General features: G+C 38.3%; 2 protein-coding genes across 2 annotated transcripts; one reads left to right on the forward strand and one right to left on the reverse strand.

The window, feature by feature from the left end:
• Nucleotides 1–61: 61 nt before the first annotated feature.
• On the reverse strand, nt 62–1,207 carry LOC134816890 (uncharacterized protein YxeI-like). Its single transcript, XM_063825892.1, has one exon. The coding sequence runs from the start codon at nt 1,205–1,207 to the stop codon at nt 62–64; it is 1,146 nt and encodes a 381-aa protein (XP_063681962.1).
• A 6,195-nt stretch (nt 1,208–7,402) lies between these two features.
• LOC134816891 (N-acetylglucosamine-1-phosphodiester alpha-N-acetylglucosaminidase-like) lies at nt 7,403–8,655 on the forward strand. Its single transcript, XM_063825893.1, has 2 exons — nt 7,403–8,281; nt 8,623–8,655. Exons 1-2 carry the CDS (start codon nt 7,403–7,405, stop codon nt 8,653–8,655), a joined length of 912 nt encoding a protein of 303 aa, XP_063681963.1.
• Nucleotides 8,656–16,090: the final 7,435 nt, after the last annotated feature.

Consider the following 16,090-nt stretch of genomic DNA (forward strand, 5'->3'; position numbering starts at 1 on the left):
AATATTCCAGAGCTAGAGAATCCCTAAGCTATCCCAAATGTTTTAAACGACTGATTATTGTTTACAGCTCGGAATGTCTATCAAGTAAAACAGTGTCAAAATCCTTCAACTCTCCTGAAATGTCCTTGAACCCATCCTCAAACCTCCCCTCCATCTTCACAGCAGATTTCACACCAGAAATATCATCCAAACACAGTTTCTTCACCGACAAGTCCGTGTAAGACCTGTAGTAGACACATCTCCGTTCCAAATCTTTAACCAGAGTCCACCAGGTGAAGATTGCTAGGTCCAGTGGGCCAGTCTCCACAACTCCGTAGGGAATATCAGCCGCGGCCATATGATGGAAAACTTGGACTATAGCCTCGTTAGTAGTGGCAGGTTTTGGAGCCAGGGCGAGAAGAGTAGCAGCCTTAACAAAGCGCGAAGGTGAAGTGTAATCCCCAGGTAGCCCCAACATTCCAGATCCGGACCATTGTGGGCCATACGAGTAGTCTTCTCCCTGGGAAGAGTATTTTAACCCTTCTCTTCCTTTGTCATTCCTCTGGAAATGAGGATAGTTCCTGAGATTGCTCATGTGCCAGGAGAAGGTTGGAGAGTTTGTCAGAACCCCGACTGTATTGTCATACCACTTCACTCCTTCTCCTTTAACATGTTCCAGCACTAATCCTGCCCCAGTTTTGTCGTTTATGTTGAAGTGTATTGGCAACACTGCCCCAAACTCGTCTCCAGCCCACACAGCTGGAAACTTGTCACTCTCCAGATCATCCTTGATTTGTTTTACCGTTTCGTAGGTAGCCAGGATGTATGCAGGGATCATGGTCTGTGGAATGGCATTATCACATGCGGCACCAGAGATATCAGAAGGATCTATGTACTCAGCATTATCTTTGAAAAGGAGGACATTGGCAGAGAGTCCTGCTTCATTTATCCCGTCGCATGTAGTATTGCACCAGTTGCCATTAAATCTGCCCAGGATAACGATCTCTTTGAAGCGGTTAGTAAAAGAAAAAGGAGCACCAGGACAGTTGGGAAGTGGGTGGGCTTCATGTTTAGTACCAGCAGGCTCCGTTAACATGTGGAAGTCCAGGGGAATAGGAAACTCCAAACTGCGTCCGAGTACTACGCCCCCATCCTCCGCTTTGACTCGGATCTCTTGACATGACTCAGTTAGGGTCAGCAATGTGGCGAGGATAGCAAATCCCAACATACTGTAAAAAAAATATTAGAATAAAGTATTAGGGTTCAATTCTTGCAACTACAAACAAAAATGAATTAAAGCACTCCGATAACCTGCAGTAAGGTACAGAAGGGGTAATGATTCTACATTTGGAAACAGGAAAGAAATCAGTAGTGATTAACTTATTATCAAGATTTAAACATTATATTTTATAATTTCATCGGCCTTCGTCTCTTTGGGAAAAAAATAAAGTTTTTATATTTCCTTTTTTAATATGCAGATTGCAGCATTTATGATCTTAGTTTGCATAAAAAATGTACACACATTTTATTTGCGAAATAAAATTATACGGGTAACCTGTTCCATGGGCAAATAATTTGCACACAGTAATCGATACGCGTATTGGTGGTGTCGGGCAGGATCAGGACTGCAGCCACTCGAGTTTTAATCAATCAAATTATTTTTTACTGTGTAATCAAATTATTTTTCACTATGTTTTTAATAAATAAATCATGATATTCAAGTTTTAATTTTATAGTTTTTGGTTGGACAACAAAATGCAATTATAATATCGATTACAACCGCAGCGAGTATATTATTTGAGTGAGAAAAATTTAATAATACCTTATCGGGCCTTATTTGGACGGACATTAATTGAACCCTGGAGGCCCTAACGTTCATCTTAATGTCCGTTCAAATATAGTCCGTTAATTTAAGGTCCGTCCAAGTTAAAGTCCGTTTAATTTTTTTCAAAAACTTTTCCACTTCGAAATTTGTGTCCAGAATAAGACAACTATGAGAACTTTATTATGCCGTAAGTTAACAACGGAAAGGTTCTCCCTGGTCTGCTGGAGGCCCTTCTTTTCAAGGGTCAATTGGCGGAGAAAGTCAACGAAATTATGGCACTCAACAACATAGTTCATGAACTAGTCCCCGCCAACATGAAAAACTTGTTCTAGCCTCTAGAAATTACGGTAAATCGTGTGGTCAAATATGCCATTGTCCGACTTTGTTATACTTATAGTTCTTATTATATATATTACTCAGGGGAGGTAATTAAACAGTGCTAGGAAAGCTCCACATGATGTTAAGGTAAACCTAAAGTTGTCTAAGATAAAACCACTTCACGGCGTGAATCACGCCGAAAGGGTTGTACACGTTAACACTGAAATGCAGGACCGGGGTAGTTTGAGTTTGATAAAAAAAAGTTTCCATAAAGATAGAAATCACTGATGCTTTAAGCATGGACTATTTCAATTTCATGCGCGAAAACCCATATCATTTGATATGAAGATGATATGTGATATTAGACACTGATCATGTACACATATTTTAACATGTTTACTGCTTAACGACTGCTTTTCTTTCTTACTGTATAAAAAATGGATTTAAAAATCATTTGCTGAAATAAAAAACGTTTAAAAAATGAATAAATTCGGATTTTTGATGGTTTTGAATGCCTTCTAGCGTTCATATTAATGTCCGTTCATAATTATGTCAGTTCATTTTATGTCCGTCCAAATAAGGTCCGATAAGGTAGTCGCCCTGCACAATTTACTTTGTAACTAACAAATAGCCTTTGTCAGCTCAGTTTTTCGTTGGTTTTACGTTTAGGGTCGAATCCACGAGTTATGTATGGTGCCATGCCAGTAGCTATTTATCAACTTCAAGCTGTACTATATCTCACTAAGTATTTATATTTATACTCATAGTCATAGTGTGGTCGGTACCGCGTCAAATCGGGCTTCCAATGACCGTCTTAATGTCAATGAGTGCCCAGGTAATGTGATGGATGGACATTAGTAATTAGACATAGTGTTTAAAGTGTTTGTGAAAGAGAATGGACTATGATACCTCCGACTTGTGAAGTGAACCCTTGGTTAAACTTAAAGATCACAACAGTGATGCACGCCGCCGCGTTTGGCCAAAATCGGCGGCGGCGAGGCCAAACCTTGCGGCGGCGGCGGCGTTCGGCGGCGTGGCCCCTTGGCACTTGTAGTTGTGACTCAGTCGAACATAAATGCAGTCTCTGTACGGGATGGGCCTCAAAATACCGCTTTGGGTTCCAGTTTCAATTTATGGTTGATTTATTTTAACGTGAATGGATAAGAAAATGCCCAAGCATGCTACGATGCACAATAACATGTAACATTGCATGTGCCACGTTTATAGCTGATGACGTCAGACATATTTATTGATACAGGATTGATAAATCAATTTGATTTTACAAAATTTCAAAATTCTTTCACGCCGCCGCTGATTTATTTTTCGGCGAGACGGCGTGAACAAAATTTCGGCGGTGGCGGCGTTCGGCGGCAGCGTGCACCACTGGATCACAGCCATGGTATATCACGGCACCACGTGAAGCCAATACCATTTTCAAACAGCTACCTAAGAGTAACTCAGTAAGTCAGAAACTCCAGGATATTCAAGCAGAATATTGCAGCCGCCTATTACCTGAGGACCCCAGGCTTTAACCAAATAGAGATTAGGCGGAATGACCGGCTGAGCGCGGCCCAGTAAAGCCGCCTAATAATAATATGATATCATACCACTAAGACAGTTTTTCACATATAATATAGGAGACCCTGTTAAAAGGCTAGTCAGTGGATGCGATCGTCAAATAGGTTGACCACCTACGTACTATAAGGGCGATCAACAGCTTAAATTAATGTTGACCATTGTTAATGATTTGGCCCGGCGCGCGCTACTTCGTAGCTTACTGGGCCGCGCTCAGCCGGTCATTCCGCCTAATCTCTATTCGCCTAATCTCTATTTGTTTAACAACATTAAAGCCTGGGGTCCTCAGGTAACTTCGTAGCTCGTGCCATCGCGATGGGCCACCGCGGGCCATTTCGAGAAGAAAGCGGCGCGCGCTACTTCGAAGAAATTTAGACGAGTAACATCCGTCAAAAATTAATGCAGAAGCGATGACACGGGAAATAAACCAACTAAGCACACCGTTATAGTTATACAATACCCCCCTTTATACCCCTCCCCCATGATCAGCCCACGTCAGCTCAGGAAATTTTTCACATTTTTGTGAGGTATTTCGTTGCTTAATTGGTTCATAATCATAATATCATTTTGCACGAGTCTAAATCGAATAAATTCGTACATACATACCTCGTGAACCTACAAATTCTGACTTATTTGATTTAGTCCAATCAAGAATGCGCAAGTAGCAACTTTTGATTCTAAAGTTCCAGACACTTAGTCAAGATTGCTGGGGCGTTGACCAACTTGGAAGGAATTAGACAGGAGCAAAAGCTGAATAACTTCTGAATAGCTGCGACGGTTACCACGCATATTTGAAAGCATGTTTGAAAGCATTTCTTAAATTTTACCAAAACCCATAATCATGGGTAGAGTGGACCGCTGCCAGTGTCTCTCTTTCTCAATTATTGAAGTAATTGAGTCACCACTCAACCCAGGATCAACCCCAAATACATCCTGAAGGTGCCGTACATAAGTGAAGCCCACACTAGACTAATGAGAACGGAGCTCAATAGAAGTGGAATTGACGCAAGACTGGTGGTGACGACGGACAGACCCGTTAAATCCATGATCAACCCTCCACCCAACGAATCATGTGACAAATACGACTGACTCTTCGGCACGGCTGGCATGCCATGCCGAACCACGCACTATGTAGTATCATGTATATCAATTGATATTTAAATTGATCTGCTGATATGCTATTTCCTGGGATTATTTCTAGGTGATATATTTATCTTTTACATCTATTAAAACACAGGGTTATGTGTATCTCAAAGTTTTAGAATTTGAAATACCTCACATTTTTACTCCTCTGTAAGTGTATACAGTTCATGGAAACATTTAAACTTTAAACTTTTCCCTGGTATAATTCGATGAAGAAGCAAGTCTATATATTTCACTCAGACCTTAAATCATATTTCAGCCCAGCAGAAGGTACCGCCTGTGCCGAAATATGTAAGTTGACGACGGAAAGGTTCTCCTTGGTCTGCCAGAGGCACAAAAAACTCTACTATAGTATATGATGTTTCAAGGGTCACTTGGCGGAAAAAGTCAACGAAATATGGCACTCAACAACATAGTTCATGAGCTAGTCCCCGCCAACATGACAAACTTGTTCCAGCCTCTAGATATTACGGTAAATCGTGTTGCCAAGGAAATTGTCCAACGTTGTTATAGTTCATATTACTCAGGGGAGGTAGTGAAACAGTGCTAGGAAAGCTCCGCGTGATGTTAAGGTTAACCTAAAGTTGTCTAAGATAAAACCACTTCACGCCGAATGGCTTGTAAAAGTTAACACTGAAATGCAGGACCTGGGTAGTTTGATTAAAAAATTTCCATAAAGCTAGAAATCACTGATGCTTTAACTTATTTAAGCATGGACTATTTTATGCACGAAAACCCGTTACATTTGATGACGATGATATGTGATATTAGACACTGATCATGTACACATATTTTAACATTTTTACTGCTTAACGACTGCTTTTCTTACTTACTGTATAAAAAATGGATTTAAAAATCATTTGCTGAAATAAAAAAACGTCAAAAAAAATGAAAAAATTTGGATTTTTGATGGTTTTGAATGCCTTCTAGCGTTCATATTAATGTCCGTTCATAATTATGTCCGTTCATTTAATGTCCATTCAAATAAGGTCCGATAAGGTATTGTAATAGGACATTTAAACCGGAATATAATCTGAAAAGATAGTGCGAAACGGATTTAAAATGACCAAGTTATCAAGCAATTTGTTTATTTCGTTAGCAAAATTGATTGGGTACTCAAGGATTACCCAATTACGACACCGTAATTGGGCTCTGTGCACGATTCCCATAATGCGGATCTAGCCTCAACCCAATCACCTGATCACACGTAATGAACAAACTCGTTATGCAAACTCGTTATGCTTCATATCTCGGTCATGTGAGAAGCTAGAACTCTAATTTTTTCAGGACAGACGTAATTTAAATGGCCAAACACCATTCAATAAAATTTGGCTCGATCCGACTAACAAAACTGTCTAATAAATGCAAAAATGATCCTTCATTAAAAGAAAATGAACACGAATATTTTTCGATTTGACAAATTCCTCGAACCAGTGGTGGTAGTAAGTCATACCAGAAAGAACTATTTCAATTGGGCACTCAGTGATTGATCTATTAAGGCCAACGTATGGGTACTGACTTTTGGACCCCCCCCCCCCTGTATAAATTAATCGTCTTAACAATTGGTCAATGTTCTCATTGTTCCAAATTGTTCCAGATCAACTGCTAACTAACCTTAAATGCCTAACAGTAACACATTTTACATCACATAGGTACGTATTACGTTATTTCCTCATCTTTGCCTTTGTTCATAAGAGGGCCTCAGGCCTTTATGTATCGTCTTTTTGAATGTTTGCAGTTTTCCAGACATTAATTGGGGTGTCTAGTGGTTAACTTTATGTCTAGTGGTATAAGTTTTTATGTCTAATTTTTAGAGAAGTTGGGAAGTTTTTGGCTAACAATGTTACATCACAGACGAGTGGGTTAAGAGATGCTTGTGAAAGTGGATTCCTGGAAACCAATTTTTACACGGTTCATGCTACCCTGATCATTATGGGCCTAACATATTTTGTTCGGTTTTCTGAAGTCCGTACCTAGTAGTAGTACCTACCTCTCGATATACGATTTTGGAAGTTTTCCCTGAAACTCCCCCCCCCCCCCCCCCCCCCCCCCCCCAGAGAATATGCAGATACTGCCTGATGGGAAAAGGAAGTAAAAGAATTTGAAAGCATAAAAGCAGTGGATTACACGTGTTTAAATAGTCAAAGTAGTTCAGCAGTAGGATGGTAGACTAAATTTGTCGTTCTCAAGGTATAAGCATTGAGCAACACTCAATGTTTGAATGTTTCCACATCAAAACGAATGAACCTTGAGGAATGAGGATGCCTCAATTTATATACATTCTTTTATAGCTGTGAAATTCTATTATCTTATTGTATCACATACCTGTATCACATACTTGACACCTGTCCTCCGCTGTACACATGAACCTCGTTAATGCCACACTAATCACAGTGGACCCAATTTTCGTTTGTATTGTTGAAGCACACTCGTTGATGTCGAGCGAAAGTTTCATCATACTTCCAACTCTGGTAAAACATTATTTTCCAATTGTAACACTATTTTTTAATTCTTCAATTTACATTTTACACGTTAGTTAATTGTTCATTAATTCTCTTAACCATGTGGTTCGTTGCGATATTTTTAGCATCCAGCGAAGCTTTAGCAACCCTTGAAACAAACTTAAGTGGTGATTGTTTGAAGATAAACGAACAAACGGAGGACTTCATCACCACTAACCCACAGGACAGCTCAGTTAAATTAGCTGAAGAAGTGGACGTTAAGACATTTGTATTGGATGAACCCTACACGCTAGGTCACATGGCAAATTTGTCTGGTTTAACCAGCTCATTTTCCTTGTTGGAACCTGTTTATAAAGGATCTTGTAAGGAGGACCCTGCACCCAGAATCTCCATTGTTGAGTCAGCGTATCAGCACAACTGTGTACTGGCCGTTAACGCTAATTACTTCAATGAGTCCTCCGGAGTGTGTTTTGGGAATATTATATCCGAAGGAGAGACTGTTAAAAACGATAACCATGACAAAAATCCAACGTTTGGCCTGATGAAGAATGGTTCAGCATTGATGGGCTACATTGCACCTGAACGGCTGAGTGCAATGAACATGAAAATGGCAATTCAAGGAATGGTATGGCTATTGAAAAATGGAGAAAATATTGTGAACAAATCCTTAAGCGAAGAATGCGGTAAATGGCAGTCTGCTGAGATAAAAACACTGTACAAATTTGCCACAGTCACAACAGCTAGGCTCGCCATCGGAACTGATAAACACGGCAATGTACTCATCATCCAAACGGACGGTAAGACTCTGGCTAAAACCAGACAAGGACTTTCTCTGCACGAGTTTGCTGAAGTGTTGATATCGTACGGGATGTACAACGCAATCAACCTGGACGGGGGTGGTAGCACTACCATGTTTTACAACGGAACGGTTATGAATTATCCTGCTGACGTGTGCGGGAAGTTTCGGTGCACGAGAGAGGTTTCCGCCTTTTTCTGTTTACGCAGAACTACAATTGAGATTAGGAAACAGGTGCTAATTGTTTATGTAAACTTTGTGCATATAATTATCATGGTGATTGTAACTATTTTTATTGTTTGTTTGTTTATGTACTGTATTAAATTATTATTAAGTTTATTTGGTAAAAAGTCCCTTAAAGTAAAGGTACCTAAAAGTGCGTAAATTTAGGTCGTTTCGTGTGTCACTGTGTAAAGTGTGTTGTGTTTTTAAAGTGCGTAAAGTGCGCACGAACCAACTACCTTAAGGCCAATAAATTTGGTTCACACATTACCATTATTGTATTTTGAAAATTTTTTGAACAGGTGTTCGTGAACATTGAACAACTTATGACATGATGATCATATGACATGTTTAATTCCTGTTTTATTCCTATTTTATTCCTGTTTTATTCCTGTTTTATTCCTGTTTATGATTGCATAATAACAGTACACAGACTTGCTTGCGATAACGTCGGTGACCGACAACTATAAACCTCTCATTCCGGGCTCCCACAGGTATCACATCACATGGCCCAATCAGTGACGTATCATAATTGTGATGTGATCCATATTATAGCATGTAAAATCCGGATTGGAGCCATCCTAACAGCCGTACAACCAAGAACCTGGGTAGGGTTCACATGACAGTTTAGTAAGTAGCTGTGTATCATGATTTATGAAGTATATTAAGAAGTGTTTGAGATCTCGGCATGTGTTCACATAACGGACGTGAGCCGGGTCCGAAAGGGGCTGGTTCTCGTATCCAAGGATGTGAGCCTTGGACACTGAATCAAGCAGGGTTCCCTTGACACTAGATCAAGCAGGGTTCACATCATCATATTTGTTATCAACATTTCTCCTTGCCTGCTTACTTGTTTCAAGATATATTTGTAGTCTCGTAGTGTAAGTGTAGTTAAATTGTGCTACACTAAAAATTTGTAAATGTTCAAGTAAAAGAAGGCTGTTCTAAATAATAATTCCACTGTAGTTTGCTTGCATCAAGATACCTTACTAGCTTGCATCAAGATATAACTTATAGTTTGGTAGGTAAACTTTTGAGGGCATCAAAAACTGCGCCAGAATTCAGAGAACAATTTCATGTCAAGCATCAAATCAATCCGATCTTCCCTGACTGACTTATTGGTTAAAATAAGCCTGAAAAGGACAATTTAAGCTTTTTGACTTTTAAAATTTATAACACACCAGCCTTTTCATATACGATATCAAGACCAGGAAATGCTCGATTACAAAAATATGTATGCTCGATTACAAAAATATGTATTCTCAAAACAATTTTTTTTTGTGTGGAAACGGTGCGCTAGAAGGTCACTGAACTGCCTATGAGGTCATTTAGGTCAATTAGGTTGGACAGGTTTGGTGTATGCCCCCTAAAGGTGATGTGAACCCTGCTTGATTCAGTGTCAAGGGTTCACATCATCGCAATCAAGTCTGTGTACTGTTATTATGTAGTCATACCATCATGTCATGTGATCATAAGTTGTTCACGAACAGATGATCGCGAACAGGGATCGGGCTATCTGGATTCTGCCCATTTTCCATTCCATTCATTTGATTTTTCCATTATTTAGCTATTTCTTTTTCTTTTTTTTTCTGATTTCGAACATAAAGTCATACTTCAAAATGTAACGTATTTACTTCAATAAGTTAAACTAGATGCAGATACTGCCTGATGGGAAAAGGAAGTAAAAGAATTTGAAAGCATAAAAGCAGTGGATTACACGTGTAATTGTCAAAGTAGTTCAGCAGTAGGATTGGTGATGTAATGTCATTATATTAATTATAAACAATGTAAGCTCAAAAATATTCATGTTATATATGCTTGTTTATTTGTTTAGGGACCGGTTTTTGATATACCGGCCAATGTTTACAAATACAATATCATATGATACATAACAATATATTTTTATTTATTGTAAGTGAAAATGAGAATTAAAAATTATGGTGTAACCTTTATTATTTATAAACTTTAAAAACCAAAAACTTGCGTATTATGGTTTATTAAAAACACAGTAAGAAATAATTTGATTCGATACGACAGATGATCACACGCACTGTTCCTAAGCTACTTGCGTTGGTGATCAACGATTAATGAGCAGAGCAGGGTCGATAGTGCTCTGTTTGAACCGTAGTTAAATAAAAGTAAATGAGCACCTGTTAGCGCTGTCATGGTAGTGAAAGGGAAGTGAAAATGTGTCATATGGTTGATAATGATAGTGACTAGCATGTGCTAATCGTCTAGTTTTACTTATAGTTATTCCTCAGGTAATTCTCGGTAATTGATTTGTTGTGTGCGTAAACCGGGTAATCCGGAAGCTTACCATCCATGTATTAGTTGTAATAGTAATTCACGTAGCCCGACATAACTGCTCGTATTCCCTGCTTCTGTTCAGTGAACAGTGAGTCGATATGGGAATTTGCTGCAAATCCCCAAATTAGTGAACAGAAATTTAAGTGCAGAGATTGATAATATTTTATCTGATTTTGATCAAATTTAGATCAAGTTGTGTTTCCCAGATCCTAATTTTCCAGAAATTTAATAGAACTACTCTGAGTCTGAAGTTAAAGCTACTTATAGGGGGGATTTCATAACATTAACAAAAGCCATGTATAGTGGTGAAATGTTAATGAATGACTTCCAAAAACAAATGATGAAATCGTTAAAAAGTGGTGAAGAATGAAAAATCGAATGGTGAATAATTTTTATTTTGAATGGAGTCTCCAAAATTGTGAACCATTTTTCATCGGAGATGGTGAAAAATTCCACAATTCATGATTCACCATTACAATTATTCCCCATTTTTCACCAATTTATTATTTGCTTCCTAAACTCATAATAAAATGGTATTTTTATCAAGACACTTATTTTACTTCGGTGTATTTCAACATCCACATTGTTACACAAGTACAACCAGCCAATTACAGGAAGCCGAAGGATTTATTTGGCCAGTCACGGTTAGTGTGTACCATACTATAAAATGGTGTCAGTCAGTTTTCATGAACAAAAAGGTTGTAGGTTGTCCTATAATATGAAAATGAAAATTTGTGAAGAGGCGTCATGAGGCTGCCACACCCTACTAGAATGAACTTGAGGTCTGAAAGTTTCTTCACGGACGTCGGACACTGATGTAATTGCATGTACTTGTAGTATAGTATATAGTTTTACAAGTTATACACATTTTACAAGTTTTACAAGTTTTACAAGTTTTACAAGTTTTACAAGTTTTACAAGTTTTACAAGTTTTATTAATTTTACTATAACATTATTACTACATGCATAAAATACCCTAACTTTAAATATTACTCTTAGTTTTTAATGATAGTTATAATTGTTTATGTCATAATGCCATAACCCGGGTTATAATTATATAAATCGTTAAATTCTTCGGCTTAGTGAAAGTGAAAGTGAAAGTCTTCTCAAACTATAAAAGAATAGCGACTGCAAGGGAAGAGACGAGCTGGATGAGAAGGAACGAGATCGTAGGTTTAGTTTCCGAGGACACATAGTTCTCCCTTTCTCCGTCGTCCTGGAATTTCTCCATTCCTTGTGTGTTGCAGTTATCAGTACTGCAGTGATCCAATTTGCAAGATTTAATATCTATGCCAACATCTAAATTCGCTGCCATCACATTTTTCATCGAATTACAATAAGTTTGCGCCATTGCCTCTATGGTCATACCAGCCAGTGCAGGTGGTACCATACATGATCTTGCGACCATTTCAGATGTCACTGTGACACCAAACATACTGGCACCGTAGCTAACGCTGATAGCTCCGCAAACAAGCGTATCATCATCACAAGCGGTCATGTCTGATGAGTCACACTTTGGAGGAGTGTCCATCTCCTGTTCGCCCATGTCATTCTGTTTCATCGCTTCTTCCATCTCAGCGGAGTCGTACTCAACAGCTGCATCTTGGCACTGATAACAACTGAGAGCCTTGGTACAAACCAAAATACAACTTGCAGCTATTATTGCTAGTATTACTTTCATCTTCTAAACTTCTCGCTACCTTAAAGTAAAGTAAAGTAAAGTAAAGTAAAATTTATGACATCACATCATCACACATGTCTACAAACTATCATCGCACTGTGTGAAAAAATATATAATAAATATTTCCCCACCAACATTAATTAATTATCAAATACAATATTTAAAAACAATTTCATCAAAAACATTATCCTATTTTAAAAACTTCCCAGTGGAATAAAGATTTATAAAACGCTTCTTTGCCACATAAGGATGGAACCAAAGATAATTGTTATGTTTCTCTTTATTACTGACATAACTGGCTCCCTCAATTCTTACTAAAACTTCATTAGAAACATTCCAAAAAAAGCAATCATTTGTAATACTTTTAGAAATCATATCTATCTTATATCCTTCTAATTTAATTTTAAAACCTAAAACTGTCACAGAGTTCTTGACGTCCGGAGGGAGTTTGTTCCAATATGGAATAACTCGCTCCGGGAGAAAAGACTTCTGGATATTCTTGACCTTTGTCACACTTTTACTACATCTATTGGATGAAACCAGATTAAGACCTGATCTGCTTGGTCTGAACAAGTCTGAACCATAATCAGTCATAGCATTAATAACCTTAAAAGCTTCAATAAGGTCCCCACGTATTCGCCGCTCTGCCAGCGTTGTCAAATTGAGGATTTCCAGTCTACGGCTGTAAGGAAGAGTACCCACCTCATCAATCAGACGGGTAAACCGCCTCTGGACGCTCTCCAGCTCCAAAACAGTCCCCCAACTTCCATGAGCTGCAGGTGGATTCCACAATTGGACACAATACTCAAGATGAGGTCTTATTAAAGCTTTATATATAGCAATCATAACAACCTTTTCTCTAATAACCAAATTCCTTACAATCCAACAAATCATTCGATTTGCCTTAGCGATACATGCTTTGATCTGTTCGTTCCAAAGCAGGGAGCTATGGGTAATAACCCCCAAATCTTTTTCCTGTGCAGATACTTCAAGTTCTATACCATTTACCTTATAATTTAAATTAGGATTGTTGTTAAAATTAATGTGCACTACTTTGCACTTGGCAGGATTAAATTGTAAAAGCCAAATACTTTCCCAAACTTCTAATTCTTCGATATCTTCAGCAACACTACCGTGGTTAGCTGCATTACCAATTAATTTAAGATCATCAGCAAATAACTTTATCTTATTTTTTACAAGGTCAGGCAAATCATTAATATACAGAATGAATAGGAGAGGGCCTAGAACTGACCCCTGAGGAACACCAGATAAAACATGTTTAACCTCGGACCATTGTCCTTCTACAGAAACCCTCATAGTCCTGTCTGTAAGAAAATCTTTAATAACATCTAAAACCTTTCCTTTGACACCAAAGCCTTCCAATTTAGACAGAAGTCTAAAGTGGGGGACTGTGTCGAATGCCTTACTAAAATCAAAGTATAGAAGATCAACCGGGGCACCTTCATCTAAAATGTCAAGAATGTCATCAAATGTCTCTAAAAGATACACGATTTACCCTTAACAAATCCATGCTGATGCTTCGAAATTCGATGTTCTAGAAAATTTAATACATGTGCTCTCACCAACTTTTCATACACTTTGCACAAAATACACGTTAATGAAACTGGTCTATAATTTAAGGGGTCCGATTTAATACCCTTTTTAAACAATGCTACAACAGATGCAGATTTCCACACTGCAGGTAAAGATCCTGTATCTGAACACTTTTGAAATAATTTAGTTAATGCTTCAACAAAAGTGTTGTCATAAGCTAGCGATTTCAACAACTTCGGATGAACACCATCCGGACCAGAACTCTTAAAAATGTTAAGCTTTAAAAGTTGCTTTTTTATATCAGAACTGCTGACTTCCATATCATCAATATCATCAATACTCTCATTGTCAGGTCTTAAATTCTCAGTTTTAGGGAGAGGGCCAGGTGGTTCACGCACAAAAACAGAGCTAAAGGCACTTGCGAGTACCTCAGCTGACTCAGTTGAACTATCTGTGCGTGTACCATCTCCTCTATCTAAAGAAACCACACTTGATTTAATTTGACGTTTATTTCGTAAATAAGAGTAAAAAGACTTACAATTCTGCTTAAGATTAGATGTAATTTTCTTTTCATAGTTAACTTTAGCTTTAATTTCTGCTACTTCATAAGTATGTTGTTCGCTACTTGCATAACTAAAATTAACATCAGATGGATTAATATCAAACTCAGCCCATGCTTTATCTTTATTCTTTCTCATCCGTTTAAGTGCAGATGTACTCCATGGCAACTTGACAGGTCTGTTGTCGAGATAAACCGAAGCAGTCGGAACAGCTGCAGCAACAGTCTCCAGTTTACCATGTAATTCAGCCCACATATCTTGAACATCATTGGTAGAACTATAATCCCAGTCGATATTTTTCAAACTAAAATTTAATAACTCTTCAGAGGAAATCTTACCCCATATAGGTTTGATAATCTTCTCTTTTAAACATTTGCTAGTATCCGGCGAAACAACTAGTTCGACAAGTATCCCAACATGATCACTCTTACCAAGCGGAGAAACGATCTTACAACCGTTGACAAGAGCATCATTTGTATACAGGACCTGATCAAGAAGACTCTCCTGGAGAGTATCCTTCACAAGCCGTCTTCTAGTTGTCTCGTTGCTGAAATACCAAGTTAAACCACTGTCATTGAAAACATCCATGAATTTCTGTTGAGTAACTAAAAACTGGTTCTTGCTAGCAATATTACTATTTATGCTACCAGTTTCCCATAAAACATTTGGTAAATTAAAATCTCCTAAAAGGAGTGTTTCAAAATCATTCCTTTCACTACAGATGCTCTTGATACAAGATATTAACGCATTATTCTGTTCTAAATTCAATGAAGTGGATCTGTAAATACAACAAATACTAATCAGTCCACCTGATGTGTTGATATTAACAGCTAAAGAATCCGGTGCCTTTAAAAAAGAGTTCACTAGTGAAGCATTACAACAGTTTTTAACATAAATTATAGAGCCTCCTCCACCACTTATACTGCCAGTGGAATTGTCAATTCTAAAATCTCTATCTTTTCTAAACATACTAAATCCTTCAATATAAATTTCGGCATCTAATATATCACTACTAAAATGAGTTTCGGTTACACAAATTACCTCAATAGATTTATACATTGATAAAATACATTTTAGTTCATCAATTTTATTAAATAGGCCGTTAGCATTGGTATAAAAAATATTTAACGGCTGGGCACTGCGGCCTCCGCTTTGTCCTCTGTCTTCTCTGGCTCTCTTTTCTTTGCTTCCTCCTTCGTCTTCTCTGTCTCTCTTTTCTTCGCTTCCTCCTGCCTCTTCTTCCTCTCCTTTCTGGCTAAAAAACGAATATCTCTGTCTGCCTTGCAGAGGTCCAAGTTGATCCAATAAGTTGACTCTTTCCAGCCCTTACCATGGTCAGCGTAGAAATTTACTGACTCTTCATCTCGTGTCTGGATGATGAGCGGGCGACGGTGATCTGGCTTGTCAGCATCAAGCTTGCCAGAGCGATGGCAACTTATCATGTCGTCCTTCTTAATCTTTAGGGTCTCCCTGCAGAACTTGGAGTCATCCTCCTGGCGTTGCTTAGAGGTAGTCTTTTTGCTCTCTGGAACCTTGAGCACACACAGATTGAGTTTTCGTTTGTTTCGCTCAAATGTATCAGTGTGCATCTTCATTTGCACTTCCGAAATAACAGTTTCAGAAGCTTGTTCACGACTCATGTCATCGAGAACCTTCTTCTGGGTTTGT

The sequence above is a fragment of the Bolinopsis microptera genome, chromosome 6 (genome assembly GCF_026151205.1).
Source record: "Bolinopsis microptera isolate Bmic1 chromosome 6, MBARI_Bmic_1.0, whole genome shotgun sequence".
Lineage (NCBI taxonomy): Eukaryota > Metazoa > Ctenophora > Tentaculata > Lobata > Bolinopsidae > Bolinopsis > Bolinopsis microptera.

Bases quoted from the DNA above. Each gene is read 5' to 3' on its own strand.
- LOC134816891 (XM_063825893.1), top strand. From the start codon at position 7,403: ATGTGGTTCGTTGCGATATTTTTAGCATCCAGCGAAGCTTTAGCAACC. The intron at 8,282-8,622 runs GTTTCCGCCTTT...TTTTTTGAACAG, and splicing joins AGTTTCGGTGCACGAGAGAG to GTGTTCGTGAACATTGAACA.
- LOC134816890 (XM_063825892.1), bottom strand. From the start codon at position 1,207: ATGTTGGGATTTGCTATCCTCGCCACATTGCTGACCCTAACTGAGTCA.